Here is a 16,358-nt window from a genome sequence, read left to right as displayed (position 1 = left end):
AGGAAGTGGTCAGCATGGATTCCAGTCCATTGACTGGGAAAGAAAATTGCCAAAGCCTAGCTCTCCCGCAAGTAGGCAACTATCCCCCTTTAAAAGGATCCCAGGACTTAAGTGAATCTGTACTAATGGTCATCAGTATCCAAGAGACTTGAGGAATCTATTCTAGCATGAAGATCAGTCGTCCAGGAAAAGGGGTGTCCTGGTATAATAGAAAGAACCCTGGATTTGGAGTATGAGATCTCAATTCAAGTCCCAGCTCTACCATTTAGCCAAATAGTCCTGGACAAAGTACTTAAATATTTAATACATTACTTATATATTTAATATTTAGTTCACTTAACATATGTAATAATATAAAATTTGCCAGTACGTTCAAATTATAATTTTTTTATGCAGGGGAGGGGGTTGTTTGTTTTTGAGATGGAATTTTGCTCTTGTTGCCCAGGCTGGAGTACGATGGCACAATCTCTGCTCACTGCAACCGCCACCTGCTGGGTTCAAGCGATTCTCCTGCCTCAGCCTCCTAAGTAGCTGGCATTATAGGCGCCCACCACCACACCTGGCTAATTGTTGTATTTTCAGTAGAGACGAGGTTTCACCATGTCAGCCAGGCTGGTCTTGAACTCCTGACCTCAGGTGATCTACATGCCTCAGCCTCCCAAAGTGCTGAGATTACCCGTGAGCTACTGTTCCTGGCCAAAACCTTCATTTCTATAAGCAAAATTATTGGCTAGAGAAACTGTGCTTAGGGCCCATCTTTTTCTCTCATTTGCCAGTATGTGACTGACTTACGTAAGCAACTAGAAAGAGTGAAAGTTACTCGTCGAGGGCCGGGCGTGGTGGTTCACGCCTGTAATCCCAGCAATTTGGGAGGCCGAGGTGGGCGGATCACGAGGTCAGGAGATCGAGACCATCCTGGCCAACACAGTGAAACCCTGTCTCTACTAAAAGTACAAAAAATTAGCTGGGCATGATGGCAGGTGCCTGTAGTCCCAACTACTTAGGAGGCTGAGGCAAGGGAATGGCGTGAACCTGGGAGGTGGAACTTGCAGTGAGCTGAGATTATGCCACTGCACTCCAGCCTGGGTGGCAGAGGTGAGACTCAGTCTCAAGAAAAAAAAAAAAAAGGAAGTTACTCATCAAGGAGGCCAAGCTGTGGTAACTGATACAAAGTCAGGGACATAGTATCCATTTAAAGAGATATTATCTTAGTGTGTTTTTTGTTACTTATGATAGAATACCTGAAGCTGGGCAATTTTAAAGCAAAAGAATTTGTTTCTTAAAATTTTGGAGGCTGAGAAGTCCGGGGTCAAAGGACCACATCTGGTAAGAGGCTTTTGCTGGTGGGGACTCTCTGCAGAGTCCTGAGGCAGCACAGGACATCACATAGTGAGGAGTCCCACTCCCATGATAACCCATTGATCTATGAATGGGCAGAACCACCATGACCTAGTCACCTCTCAAAAGCCCAATTCTTACTACTGCCACATTGGGAGTTAAGTTTAACATGAGTGTTAGAAGGGACAGATACACAAACCATACCAGATTTTCCCCCTCAAAAAATTTCTGGATTTTTCCCCCTCAAAAATAGAAGATTTCAGGAGGCCTGTTATTTCTCCTGGTACTCTGATTTTTAACCTTGAATAAGTTATGTCTAGCTTTTTTCACATTTTGTTTTATCTGTCAAATAGAAGCATACACGGCATTTCCTTTGAAGATACAAACCATGAAAAACTTTATCTAATTGCTCCCTTTGAAGCACCAAACTGCCAATACCACTTTGAGCTTCAACACTGTTTTCTGTCTAACAGTATTCATTTACCAGTGTTCCTCTACAGCATACTTGTATTAAAAAGTGTCATTGAAAACTAGCCCTGATTATAACTGGACCTGTTAATTTCTTTTTGCACCACCTACCCAATTTCAGGTCAGGATTCAGAAAAGTGTATTTTTATTTTTGTTTTTATTTTTATTTTATTTTATTTTTTTATTTATTTTTATTTTAGAGACAGTCTTGCTCTGTCACCCAGGCTAGAGTGCAGTGGTGCAATCTCGGATCACTGCAACCTCCACCTCCCCCAGTTCAAGTGATTCTTCTGCCTCAGCCTTCCGAGTAGCTGGGATTACAGGCGCCCACCACCACACCCAGCTAATTTTTTTTTCTTTCTTAAGACAGAGTCTTGCCCTGTCCTCAGGCTTGAGTGCAGTGGCATGATCTCAGCAAACTGCAACCTCCGCCTCCCGGGTTCAAGAAATTCTCCTGCCTCAGCACCCCCCAAGTAGCTAGGACTACAGACATGCACCACCATGCCTGACTAATATTTGTATTTTTAGTAGAGACGGGGTTTTGCCATGTTGGCCAGGCTGGTCTCAAACTCCTGACCTCAGGTGATCTGCCCATCAGGCAGTCTGCTTTCTAATTTCTATATTATTAAGAATCATCATCATTAATCCTAAGCCAGGTATGTAGAATATGTAGAGAGTAGAATTTAAGCTTTATCTTAGTTCAGTTTCTACTCCAAAAGGAAAAATAGGTGTTTTTAATGTTTGAAGCTCATTCTCAAATTTACTACTACTTAATAAGTGCTGTTTTTATTATAATGCTTTGCACTGACATATATTCACTTCGTTCCTTGTTTCTTCTTTTCATTTTTCCTATAACTGGAAATTTTTATTTTTAAATTTTTATATTTTAAATATATATTTTTTATATTTTAAAAAAAGACAACCAATTTCCCAACAGAGCATATTAATTAATGACAGCCCTCTTTAAGACTGCTTTGAAGAAGTAATTATTTGCTAATTTATGAAGTAGAGCCTTAATTAAAAGTTTTAGACTATGAAATGTGATATAAAATAAACTATCAACTATGTTGACTATAAGTGGGTGAAATTTAATCACATTTATAAAATTTTAATACTTTCTTTTTGAATAGTGATTTTAATAGAAGGATCAATGATCTACCAACTTTATTATGGAACAGTAACATTTTCTCTTTTAACTTCTTATATGGTTTTGTTTTGGCTCTTTTTTTTTTTTTTTTTTTTTTTTAAGAAACAGGGTCTGGACAGGTGAGGTGGTTCATGTGAGTAATCCCAGTACTTTGAGAGGCCAAAGTGAGAGGATTGCTTGAGCTCAGGAGTTCAAGACCAGCCTGGACAATGTAGTGAAACCCCAACTCTACAAAAAATACAAAAATTAGCTGGGAGCGGTGGTGCACACCTGTAGTCCCAACTACTCCAGAGGCTGAGGTTGGGAGAATTGCTTGAACCCACGAGGCAGAGGTTGCAGTAAGCCAAGACTGTGTCACTCTACTCCAGCCTGGGTGACAGAGCAAGACCCTGTCTCAAAATAAATAAATAATAGACAGGGTCTCGCTCTGTGACCCAGGCTGAAGTGCTCATAGCTCCATAGCTCATAGCATGATCATAGCTCACTGTCACTTCAACCTTTGGGCCCAAGCAGTTCTCCCACCTCAGCCTCTTGAGTAGTTATAGGACTACAGGCATGCCCCATCGCACCTGGCTAATTTTTTTTTTTTTTTGAGACAGAATGTCGCTCTGTCGCCCAGGCTGGAGTGCAGTGGCGCAATCTCGGATCACTGCAGCCTCCGCCTCCCGGGTTCAAGCAGTTCTCTGCCTCAGCCTCCCGAGTAGCTGGAATTACAAGCACCTGCCACCATGCCTGGCTAATTTTCTTATTTTTTAAGTAGAGACAGGGTTTCACCATCTTGGCCAGGCTGGTCCTGAACTCCTGACCTCGTGATCTACCCACCTCTGCCTCCCAAAGTGCCGGGATTACAGACGTGAGCCACCGTGCCCGGCCCACACCTGGCTAAGTTTTTAAAATTTTTTTGTGGAGACAGGGTCTTACTATGTTGCTTGCTGTGGTCTTGAACTCCTGGCCTCAAGCAGTCCTCCTGCCTCAGCCTCCAGAAGTGCTGGGATTGCAAGCATGAGCCACAGCATTTGGCCCTTGTTCACTTTTTACCTCATCCTGAATGAGGTGAAATTTGGGGTGAATTTAGTAATATAAACAAATGAGTCAGAATTTTATGTAAGGTATTACATGGATAAGAGCAGTATCTGGGATAGGTACCCAGTAAACAAAATTTGGTATTTATTTATATATAGAATTTACATTGAATTTTTAATTAAGCAGTAGGCCACAAAAATTATATTTTCTGAAAAATGCCCTTACCAATAAAATCTCCATAACATCCTTCCAGTCCCACTTGATTTTAAAGAGAGGTAAAAAATATATATATGCTTTTTTTTTTTTTGAGACGGCGTCTTGCTCTGTGGCCCAGGCTGGAGTGCAATGGCATGATCTTGGCTCACTGCAGCCTCCACTTCCCAGGTTCAAGTGATTCTCCTGCCTCAGCCTCCTGAGTAGCTGGGATTATAGGCGCCTGCCACCATGCCTGGCTAAAATTTTTAAGCTTATTAACTGTCTGCTACTGGTTTCTTTATTCAGTACCTGAATACAGTATAAAGACTTGGTTTTAGGCTTGCCATCTCTATGGAAATAATTTCCCTCAGGAAAGAAATAATTTTCTTTGTGTTAGGCTCTGCATTTAAGAAAACATTATTCTGTGGTTTTGAATTGGTGTTCAAAGCCTCCCATTTCTCTGTCTGAGCAGGTGGATTCAAATACCAGAGGATAAACTAACTGGCAGAGGACCTTGTAGTGTCAGCACTGGCCTTCTTCAATTCTGTATTGCGGCATTACAGAGCCATTTCTTCTTTTTGGAATGTCCCAAGACAGCTAATTCAATTATAGATTAACATACAGAGCGAGCCACTGTTTATTGGATATATTACTTTACCCAGATAATTGGATAATAAAAATAGTCATCTTAATTTGTTGTTATAAGCTGAAGCAGCCTCCCTTTTTCCTCTCAATTTAAAACCTTTTATTTTTAGTACAAATTATATATATATATATATATATATTTTTTTTTTTTTTTGAGATGGAGTCTCACTCAGTCACCCAGGCTGGAGTACAGCGGCACTCTCAACTCACTGCAACCTCTGCCTCCCAGGTTCAGGCGATTCTCCTGCCTCAGCCTCCTGAGTAGCTGGGATTACAGGCGCATGCCACCACACCTAGCCAAATTTTTTGTATTTTTAGTAGAGATGGGGTTTCACTGTATTAGCCAGGATGATCTCGATCTCCTGACCACATGATCTGCCTGCCTTGATCACCTGAAGTGTTGGGATTACAGCCGTGAGCCACCGCACTCGGCCAATTTATACTTTCTTAAAAGTGTGTAAGTTCAGGCCAGATGCGTTGGCTCATACCTATAATCCCCAGCACTTTGGGAAGCTAAAGCAGGCAGATCACTTGAGTCCAGGAGATCGAGACCAGCCCTGGACAACATGGCAAAATCCCGTCTCCACAAAAAAACCGAAAAATTAGCCAGGCATGGTGGCGCGTGCCTGTAGTCCCCGGCTACTTGGGAGGCAGAGGTTGCGGTGAGCCCAGATCTTGCCAGTATACCCCAGCCTGAATGACTGGGAGAGGGAGACCCTGTCTCAAAAAAAAAAAAAAAAAAAAAAAAGTATAGTTCAGTGGACTTCAGTATATTCATGGAGTTGTGCAACCAACACCATAATCAGTTTTAGAACAGTTCTATCACCCTAAAAAGAAACTTCATACCCATTACTAATCACTCCTGTCTTTTCTCCATTTCCTTTCTCTCCCCCACAGGGAACCACTAATGTTACTTTCTGTCTCTATAGATTTTTCTCTGGACATTAATGCGTATGGATATGTGATCTCTTACACCTGGCTTCTTTAACTTAGACATAATATTTTTATGTTTTATCCATGTTGTGGCACATACCAGTACAGCTGTCCTCAGTATTCATGAGAGATTGGCTGTGAGACCTTCTGCAAATACTAAAATCCAAGGATGATCAAGTTCTGGATATAAAGTGGTGTTTTTTCTTTTTATTATTATTATACTTTAAGTTCTAGGGTACATGTATACAATGTGTAGGTTTGTTACATTTGTACACATGTGCCATGTTGGTGTGCTGCACCCATTAATTCATCATTTACATTAGGTATTTCTCCCAATGCTATCCCTCCCCTCTCCCCCGACCCCATGACAGGCCCCAGTGTGTGATGTTCCCCACCCTGTGTCCAAGTGATCTCATTGTTCAGTTTCCACCTATGAGTGAGAACATGCAGTGTTTGGTTTTCTGTCCTTGTGATAGTTTGCTCAGAATGATGGTTTCCAGCTTCATCCATGTCCCTGCAAAGGACATGAATTCATCTTTTTTATGGCTGCATAGTATTCCATGGTGTATGTGTGCCACATTTTTTAATCCATTCTGTCATTGATGGACATTTGGGTTGGTTCCAAGTCTTTGGTATTGTGAATAGTGCCACAGTAAACATATGTGTGCATGTGTCTTTATAGCAGCATGATTTATAATCCTTTGGGTATATACCCAGTAATGGGATGGCTGGGTCAAATGGTATTTCTAGTTCTAGATCCTTGAGGAATCGCCACACCGTCTTCCACAATCTTTGAACTAGTTTACGGTCCCACCAACAGTGTAAAAGTGTTCCTATTTCTCCACATCCTCTCCAGCATCTTTTTTTATACATAACCTACATGCATCCTCCAGTATACTTTAAATCTTTAGATTACTTGTAATATATAATACAATGTGAATGCTATGTAAATAATTGTTTTACTATATTGCTTAGGGAATAGTGACCCAAAAATGTCTGTATATGTTCAGTACAGATACATTAAGAAAAGAATCAGAATATTTTTGATCTGCCATTGGTTGAATCCATGGATGTGTAACCCAAGAATATGCAAGGCTCACTGTACTTCATTTCTTTTTGTTTGCAAATATGTATTATAGTTTGTATATACCATATTTTGTTTATACATTTGTACATTTGGGTTGGGCGTTTGGGTTGTTTCTACTTTGGGGCTATTGTGAATAAGGGTGCTATGAACATTTGTATACAAATTTTCATGTGAATATATGTTTTCATATCTCTTGGGAGTGGAATTGCTTGGTCACATGGTAGCTTTGTTTAGCCTTCTGAGGAACTGCTAGACATTTTTTTTTTTTTTTTTTTTTGAGGCGGAGTCTTGCTCTTATCACCCATCCTGGGGTGCAATGGCATGATCTTGGCTCACTGCAACCTCTGCCTTCCAAGTTCAAGCGATTTTTCTGCCTCATCTTCCCAAGTAGCTTGGATTACAGGTGCCCGCCACCACACCTGGCAAATTTTTTGTATTTTTTTAATAGAGGCAGGATTTTGCCATGTTAGCCAGGCTGGTCTCAAATTCCTGACCTCAGGTGATCCACCCACCTTGGCCTCCCAAAGTGCTGGGATTACAGGCATGAGCCACCACGCCCAGCCTAATACGATTTAGAAGCATGTCTTTAAACAAAATTAAAAGTTTTGGCCTAAAGAAAGTAAATTTTGTTTACCTGCAATATTCAAACGTGAAGCATTTCGTCAGTGCCAGACAGAGGAGATGTTGCGAACGTGAGATAATTTACCAGCATACAAATATTAATGCAATAATTGCTTTTTCAAGATTTGGATTAAGCAGTAAAGTAGAGCTGGGGCGAAGTGGAGTAGGGTTTGCATCATGACCATTTCGTCACCCATCTGTGTGCTGCTTAGAGTTTTTACAGGGAGGAATGGAGACAGTGGGACCCTGAGTGGAAGATAGGAGGCAGCATCTAGTGGGGAAGAGAAAGTGAAACCAGGAGAAAAGGAGAAGAAAAATGCAGAAATGGTCTGTGTTTCAGAGAAGTCTCCTAGCATTACCTTCCCTGTAAGTGAGTGAAATGTCTATTGCATTTTCTGTATTAGGCCATTCTTGCATTGCTGTAACAAAATACCCAAGACTGGATAATTTATAAAGAAAATAGATTTAATTGGCTCATGGTTCTGCAGGCTATAGAGGAAGTATGATACTGGCAGCTGCTCAGCTTCTGGAGAGGCCACAGGAAACTCAGTCATGGTGGAAGCACGTCACATGGCAAAAGCAGGAGTGAGAGTGCGAGGCAGGACATGCTACACACTTTTAAACAACTAGATGGCAGGAGAACTCACTCACCATCGTGAGGACAGTATCCAGAGGGATGGTGCTAATTCATGAGAGTTCCAACCCGTGATCCAATCACCTCTCACCAGGCCTCACCTCCAACACTGGGGATTACATTTCAATATGAGATTTTGGTGAGGACACACATCCAAACCATATCACATTTGATCACAGTTTCTTCCTAATGTGCAGTTAATATTTTAACAGAAGAATTTTATGCCTTGAAGTCACTAACATCTTCATCGGTAAGTTTTCGTCCTGTTGATATCTCTTAAAGGAGTTGTAGTTGTTCACAAAAAAATCATGTAAAGATGAAATGATACTTTGAAATTATCACAGAATCGATAATGCCCTTCTTGGGGTTGCATCACTTTATAAAAAGCATATAGTGCATTTCCGCTTGTCGACTGCATTAATCAGTGCCATCATCAGTCTAAGTTTGCATGTTGCATATTCAGTCTCACCATTTTGGGAAGCTTTTGTGACTAGAACCCTAATAGGGTCATATTGTTAACTTACTTAAAGCATTAATAGTTGGTGATCATCTCCCTGTCAAAGGTGTATGTTTTTAATGAACATCTACAAATTTAGATATAATTGATTTATTATTATGCTTATCACTGAAAGGCCTGATAAGATGAAATGCAGATTAAGTCCTCCATTTGTTTGACAGAGCAGGAGAGGAAAAGAAGATATGAGAAATGGTAAGGGGTGGAGGGAGGGAAGGAAGGAACAAAATACTAAAATAATAGGCTACTGTGCCTTATGACTCTGCATAGGTTTGTCTCAGTCTTGGAGGCCAATTAGGAAGTGGATCCGTGGACTTCTGGCTTTTTGCCCACTGCAGTTTTAACTTGACCCACAAATGCAAACAAACATCCTAATCACTTGACCTCTTTGGTCAAGTATGTGCCTTGCCATTTCCTTCCAGGAAAGCTGTGATGTTCTATCCCTTATTTCTCTGCATTCAGACTTGCTGTAAATTCTCTCCCACACATCCTTTTGAAGGAGAATTGCTGGACCAGAGCCAGTTTTTTCAGATCTTGTGCTGCAGCTCAGTGCATAGTCTGTAATGAGACATATCCCCAATCCTATGTGACATAAAAAGGCGATCTACTCACTTCTGGAATCCTTGGTTTCAAATACAGGTGGTTAGACAGAAGATTTAATTGGAAAGTCACTCAATGTTTAGAATAAGTAGGAGGAGGAGAACTCCTTTCTGTAGATCTCTACACAGAATTGCTGTTCAAGTCAGATAATCAAATATCTATCCTCAAAGTACGTAACATCTCTGTGCGGGCTGCGTTAGGTGCTCCTTCTCAGTGGTCTCACAATACCCTGTACGCATGCCTCTATTGTATTTTCTAATTACCTGCCAATATGCCTTTTTCTTTTCTTTTTCTTTTCTTTTTTTTCTTTTGAGATGGAACCTTGTTGTGTTGCCCATGTTGGAGTACAGTGGTGCGATCTCAGCTCACTGCAACCTCCACCTCCCGGGTTTAAATGATTCTCCTGCCTTAGCCTCGTGAATAGCTGGGACTACAGGTGCCTGCTACCACACCCAGCTAATTTTTGTATTTTTAGTAGAGACAAGGTTTCTCCATGTTGGCTGGCTGGTCTTGAATTCCTGACCTCAGGTCATCCACCCGTCTCAGCCTCCCAAAGTGCTGGGATTACAGGCATGAGCCACCACGCCTGGCCTAATGTGCCTTTTTCTTTACCCGCATCCTCTATGCTAAACTTAAACTGTGAACTCTGAGAAGGAGGCTGAGTGTCTACCATTCTATTTGGCACATTGTAGATGCTGGAATAAATATTTGAGTGAATATATGAATGTTAAAAAGAGAAATAAGATTACCAAGTAATTTTCAATCCTAGTAGAACCTTTAAAACCTCTTCTTCAGTTGGCTTTGTCACCAACAATATTTTAGCACTAAAATGCAGATTTTAGTAATAAATTACATTCAAATTCACATAGTACAGTTTAGTCAGTAAATTTTTGTTTCTCAAACTAGATCACGGCTTGAGTTCTAAAAATGAACTAGAATTTGCATAGTCTATTTTTGTGGACCTTCTGAGTGATATCCCCCACCACCACCCAGCAATCCTCTTAGCTGCTTTGTCAGTCTTAAGCACAACCTATTCACTTTGCATAAGTACGCTGAGTCTCTGTGATGTGCATGCAGGCACTATAACAGGAGCATGTGGCCAGACGTGGTGGCTCATGCCTGTAATCCTAGCACTTTGGGAGGCCAAGGAGAGTGGATCACGAGGTCAGGAGTTCAAGACCAGCCTGGCCAACATGGAGAAACCCTATCTCTACTAAAAACTCAAAATTAGTCAGGTGTGGTGGCACATGCCTGTAATCCCAGCTACTCGGAAGGCTGAGGCAGGAGAATTGCTTAAACCCAGTAGGCGGAGGGTTGCAGTGAGCCAAGATCGTACCATCGCACTCCAGCCTGGGCAACAAGAGTGAAACTCCATCCCCATCCCTACACTCCCCCAAATAGAGGAGCATGTAATTTAAGAGGAGAGCAAGGTGTATAAATAAAGGAATATGACATAATAAGAGCTACCATCGAAGATTGTGCAGTGTGAAATGTAAATCTAAGGTAAGGCTGTTAGAGAAAGTTGCTCTGAGAAAGTAACGTTTGGGCCTAGTCTTAAAGAATGAGGGGTTCAGATTTGAGGAGAGGAGACAAACATAACAAGGAAGGGAAACAACATGGGAAACAACATGGGAAAAACCCGGAAACATGCAGATACAGAAATGGAAAGTATGTGTAACAGGGAGTGTTGGAAGATGAGGCTAAAGGGAGAAGGCAGACCTGAGTGGATGCCTCAAAGGCGTTTGGAATTTAATGTGTAGCCCCAAAGCGGGAAGTCATTGGAATATTTTAGACAGAGGAAGGACATGTGCTGTCTCTCTTCTCTGTCCATGTCTTCCCTTTAGAGATTTTCCCTTTAGAGACCTTGTTTTTCCCTATTATCACTACTACTTTCTCTGCTAATGTTTTGTACCTACTTCCCTGCCAAGCTAATTTATTTGATTAGAGTAAAATGGTCTTAGGTTGCAGTTTAGAACATCCTAAAAATCAGGAAGTTTGTGTCTCCTACCCCCTGATCACAATACATTGTGATCCTGATTGCATTTTGTTGCTTGAGAAATTGACAACAGACCATGATCATCTTATTCCACTCTTATTGTTAAAAAGAAAAAAGAATGACACCTTCGTATATAAAAAGAATTCCATATATTCTGCTAGATTGCCAAAATGAGGGTGGACATGAAAGCAACTTAATCTGTACACTTAAGACTTTCTTAATATTTTTTGTTTAACCCTTTTTAGCTTTTCATTTTCTGGGCCTAGATTATAAATGGGCACACTAGTCTTGAAGTCAGGAGAGCTTCTTTTCTATGGAGCTGCTAAAATACTCCTGGCAATTGTTCTTTTCATTTTTGACCCATTGCAGTTCATCCACAATTATATGGTTGTTTGTGCAACATCATCTTAGCCAGTCTCATAATAAACCATTCTTTGGAATTTTACAAAGATGTCATTCTTGGCACCTAAACAGAGAATCATTTGTGCCTAACCAATCATTTTCCATTTATAAATCCTGTTCAATTAGAAAGTAGTTTATGAACAGCGTCCTGTTCTTTTAAATGTAATTTGAAATAGCAGGTAGCCGACTTGCATTTTATATTACCTGGATATCTCAAGCCTTTATGCTTACTCATTCACACAGGTCTGCTAGTGAAGAAGCCAACTGTAGAAGGTGTGGGAGGCAAGCAAGCCTGGGGGGAACCCAGGGCTCATTTGGTTCATTGCTGCCACCTGCTGGGGTTTAGCTGCTGGAATGAAAAGGCTGTCCAAGCCATCCTGAAGGAACCTCTGTGTAGTTCCAGTACTAATCAGCTATTATGTTTCTAGGTAACAACCTACCTGTAACTGAAAGGACTTTATGAACTCTAGAGCATTGTATCCGTCAGTGTAAAGTGGCATTAGATTATGTTGGTAACACGTAATCTGCAGCAATGATGAGACGCAGAGAACAAAGCAACACACTAAAAACTCAAAGATCTTAGAGTATCAGAACTGGAAGAACTTTAAGCCAGATGTGGTGTAACTTTAGTATATAGTTACATGAGTCACCTAGGCACTTGTTAAAATGCAGATTCCTGGGCCTAACCCAAGAGACTTTGACTCAGTAGGCTAAAGCTCGGTCTTCTTTAACAAGCTCCCCACGAGGTTCTGATGCAGGTAGTCTAGCACCATGCTAGAGAAGAGCACTACCTTAAATATACGGACAAGAACTTCTCAGCCATTTTTCTTATTAATGCCTCATTTCAATCAGTAAGAAAAACTACATCTTCCATCAATGGGATGAGTCATCATCATACCGTAACTGGTTCTTTGAAGCACACACACACAAATTATTGTTGGATTGTTTTGTTCTGCAACAACAAAAGAGTCGCTTTTAAATAATTATCTTGGCCGAGCGCGGTGGCTCAGGCCTGTAATCCCAGCACTTTGGGAGGGCGAAGTGGGTGGATCACTCGAGGACAGGAGTTCGAGACCAGCCTGGCCAACATGGTGAAACCCCGTCTCTACTAAAAATACAAAAAATTAGCTGGGTGTGGTGGCATGCATCTGTAATCTCAGCTACTCAGGTGGCTGAGGCAGGAGAATTGCTTGAACCCGGGAGGCAAAGGTTGCATTGAGCCGAGATCATGCCACTGCACGCCAGCCTGGGCAATAAGAGCAAAACTCCATCTCAAAATAATAATAATTATTATTATCTTCTCTGAGAAGGAAATTTTGTAATTTATATTGGTCAGCTTATTGTGTAATGCTTTTTGGGCTTCAGCATTGGCAAGCAAAGGTGGAGTTTCATATTATACTTAAATAGCCATCATTTCCATGACCATAGTAATCGCTTAGTAAATGTTTATTGAATTTTTAGGGACCTAAAACACCATACTACAGACTCTTTTCTTTGGAGAAGCCAAACACAAAGCTGCATCCCTGATAGTTTTGGGGGATGTCTTACCACTTTTTTTTTTTAGACAGAGTTTTGTTCTTATTGCCCAGGCTGGAGTGCCATGGCACAATCTCGGCTCACTGCAGTTTCTGGGTTCAAGTGATTCTCCTGCCTCAGCCTCTCTAGTAGCTGGGATTACAGGTCCCCACCACCATGCCTGGCTAATTTTTGTATTTTTAGTAGAGACGAGATTTCACCATGGTGGCCAGGCTGGTCCCGAACTCCTGACCTTAGGTAATCCGCCCACCTCGGCCTCCCAAAGTGTTGGGATTACAGGCGTGAGCCACCAAGCCCAGCCTTATTATCACTTCTTATTCCCTTATCTGTGTTGGCAAGCTTGGATAAAGTACAAATAGTAGTAAATACAAATAACAGTTCTCCTTCTTACATAGGAAAAAATAAGTGGGTGGCCTAATAACAAATTTGAGAACTCATCTGAGAACTGAGAATTCTGAATACCTGTCGTATGCTTGCTTGATAGAATATTCTCAAAAATATTACTCATTTTTTATATATGTTACTGCTCCTGAAACTACTGGTTTCAATCTGTGAACTGAGTCCATTGAACTCAAGGGCAGATTACACTTGGTGTACTGTGTCACATTGAGTGAGGACCAGTAATTTTTTCGTGTATTTCATCTAGTGTTTTTTGTGGGGTTTTTTGTTGTCATTGTTGTTTATTTTAGCTTTTAAGTTGTTGGCATTCAGGACTTTCAGCCCCTTTAATGCACATGATCATATATTTAGTGCAGTTATCATTGCACATGTAGAATCAAAAGGCAGTTCATTGAACCTCCTTATAGAGAAATCTTGCTGAGCTTTTAGGATCATACTTTTTATGACTTGCATATGTGTTTCGGCATATCACCTTGTTTTAGGTTTTGTTCCCTGCCTTTATAATCTCATTTGTTAGGGGTTTTGTTTTTGTTTTAGGTGTACCTGAAGGAAATCTTAAAAGAAATTGGTGTTCAGAATGTAAAAGGGATCCACAAAAACACATGGGAGCTGAAGCCAGAGTACAGACACTATCAAGGAGAAGAAAAGAGTGACTGAGAAGCCTCCTAGTCAGCATGCTAGCGAAACAGCTAGCAGCGATGCTGTGCAAAAGGCGCTGATACTGGAAGGCTTGAACACCGTATGTTAATAGGGGTTAAGTGACAATACTTTCATTTCTCTTGGTAAATTTTTTAAACCTGTAATTCTTGTAAAGTTTCTTAACTGTTTTTTTTGAGGAGAAAGAACAAATTTATTTATAGACTTAACTTACATTAAACCAGATTACTCACAATAGGAATAGGGGTTGGAGGATTAAGAGGGTTTTTCTTAAATGTTAGCTTTTAATGTGTACAATTAGGGAGTGTTTTTTAAATGAGGACTCTCTACCCTTGCTGTATCTGAGGAGTTGAGGTAATACAGATCCAAGGAGAACTGTATAGCAAGAAAAGAACAGTCAGCTACAGAAACTCTTAAAAGGAATAAAAAGCCAAAGTTCCTTATTTTGAAATTGTCAAAGAACAAAGTGGTGTTTTTCTTTTAAACAGGTGATCATGTTTCATGTTCATACTCAACGTTAATAAAAGGAGAGCATTTAAGTTTGTAGTGAAATGGCAGTGTTCATGATTAGCTTATTTTACCATAGTGATACTGAGATGAGAAATGTGTAGAATCATGGTCAACTGATGTTTCTTTTGTTTGCTTTTACGATAATTAGAAGTAAAATATCTTTCCAAAATTTCAAGATATGTCTCCCCCAGTCAGATTATAAACTTCTCAAAACTGGCTTGCCCCCAGAATTTTATTGCTCACCCAGCAGATACGTATTGACCAATACATGGCAAATGATACCAGCAAGTCAAAAGAGGGATGTAGGGGTCCAGTCGAGACAGAAAAGGTTAGTTTCAATTCCTGGGGCATTAAAATGTTGCTTTTCTCTTTCTCTTCAATTAATTTTTTAATGAAAACAATACATGTATATGTTAGTTTTTTCTAGCAAAAATTATTATATATTAAGTAATCCAAAATCATACCATCAAGACCATCAAACAAAACAAAGAAGCTAAAAAAAAAAAACAAAAAAAACAAAGAAGCTTAAGTAGACTAAGCGGAGGGAAAAGTTGTTTTTTCGCTCATTCATTTTGTCAGCTGCTTCTGGATGCTGCAACCAAGAAGTAGCAAATGCTTAAGTTGCCGTAGCGTTTGCACGAAAAAAAGAGAAAAAATAATAAAAATAAGCAAGGAGCAAATGCCAGAAATTGAAGAAAATGTTATATAATGAAAGCAAGGAGATATCTGTCCATTGAGAAAAACAATTTTTATATTATTTGCTTTTAGCAGCAAAGCTTTAGAATTCTGAGATTGTTACAGCACTAAGAAGATTTTTATTCTTGTGTACACACTGGAAAATAAAATTCTGAGTAAGGAGGGTGTTCCCATTCCCCACCCCACCTCAGATTGTCTTATGTACAGGAACCAAATGTGGTATGCCCATTCCTGATGACTGGAAGCTGGGTGTCAGGAAGCCCATGGATAATGGTCTGATAAATCTATATGGAACTGAGAATTCTGGATACCTGCTGTGTGCTTGGTTCATAGCATGGATCTTCCCCAAAACCTTTTATATATGTGGTACTGCCCTGAAACAGACTTGTGCCTCCTCTGCTGATGTCTTTTGTTTTGTGACAGTGCCTGCCATATTGAACAAGGTGGCTGTGCCAGAAGAGTTTCCAGGGCAGAACTGTGTCTTATTTGAAGCTGTGCTTTGGTTTTTTTTGTAGACTGGTTTCTTCTGCTTCTTTTACCCTATTACCTCAGCATACCTGATTGCATGAGCTTGAGTCTCTTAAACACTTACCTCTTCAGTAGGATACGTAATTTAGGGCCTAGACTGATGCTGTTTCTGATTAAGTTTTTTAAATTGCTTTTTGTTGAGATGGAGTCTCTCTCTGTTGCCCAGGCTGGAATGCAGTGGTGTGATCTTGGCTCACTGCCACCTCCGTCTCCCAGGTTCAAGCTATTCTTCTGCCTCAGCCTTCCAAGCAGCTGGGATTACAGGCGCCCGCCACCACGCCCAGCTAAATTTTGTATTTTTAGTAGAGACAGGGTTTCACCATGTTGGCCAGGCTGGTCTTGAACTTCTGATCTCAAGTGATCTACCCACCTCAGCCTCCCAGAGTGCTGGGATTACAGGTGTGAGCCACCACGCCTGGCTTAAATTGC

General features: G+C 40.6%; 1 protein-coding gene across 1 annotated transcript in view; it reads left to right on the top strand.

Annotated features, from left to right (window-relative positions):
- Positions 1-14,880, top strand: part of GTF2F2 (general transcription factor IIF subunit 2) — a 166,550-nt gene extending 151,670 nt beyond the window's left edge. Inside the window, exon 8 of the mRNA XM_023187371.3 lies at positions 14,076-14,880. Within this exon, the coding sequence (XP_023043139.1) occupies positions 14,076-14,195 (120 nt within the window). The 3' untranslated portion in view covers positions 14,196-14,880. The remainder of the gene's footprint in view (positions 1-14,075) is intronic.
- The last annotated feature ends 1,478 nt before the right edge of the window (positions 14,881-16,358 follow it).

Source organism: Piliocolobus tephrosceles, chromosome X (assembly GCF_002776525.5).
Source record: "Piliocolobus tephrosceles isolate RC106 chromosome X, ASM277652v3, whole genome shotgun sequence".
NCBI classification, from domain to species: Eukaryota; Metazoa; Chordata; class Mammalia; order Primates; family Cercopithecidae; genus Piliocolobus; species Piliocolobus tephrosceles.
This window is presented reverse-complemented; position numbering and strand designations above follow the sequence as displayed.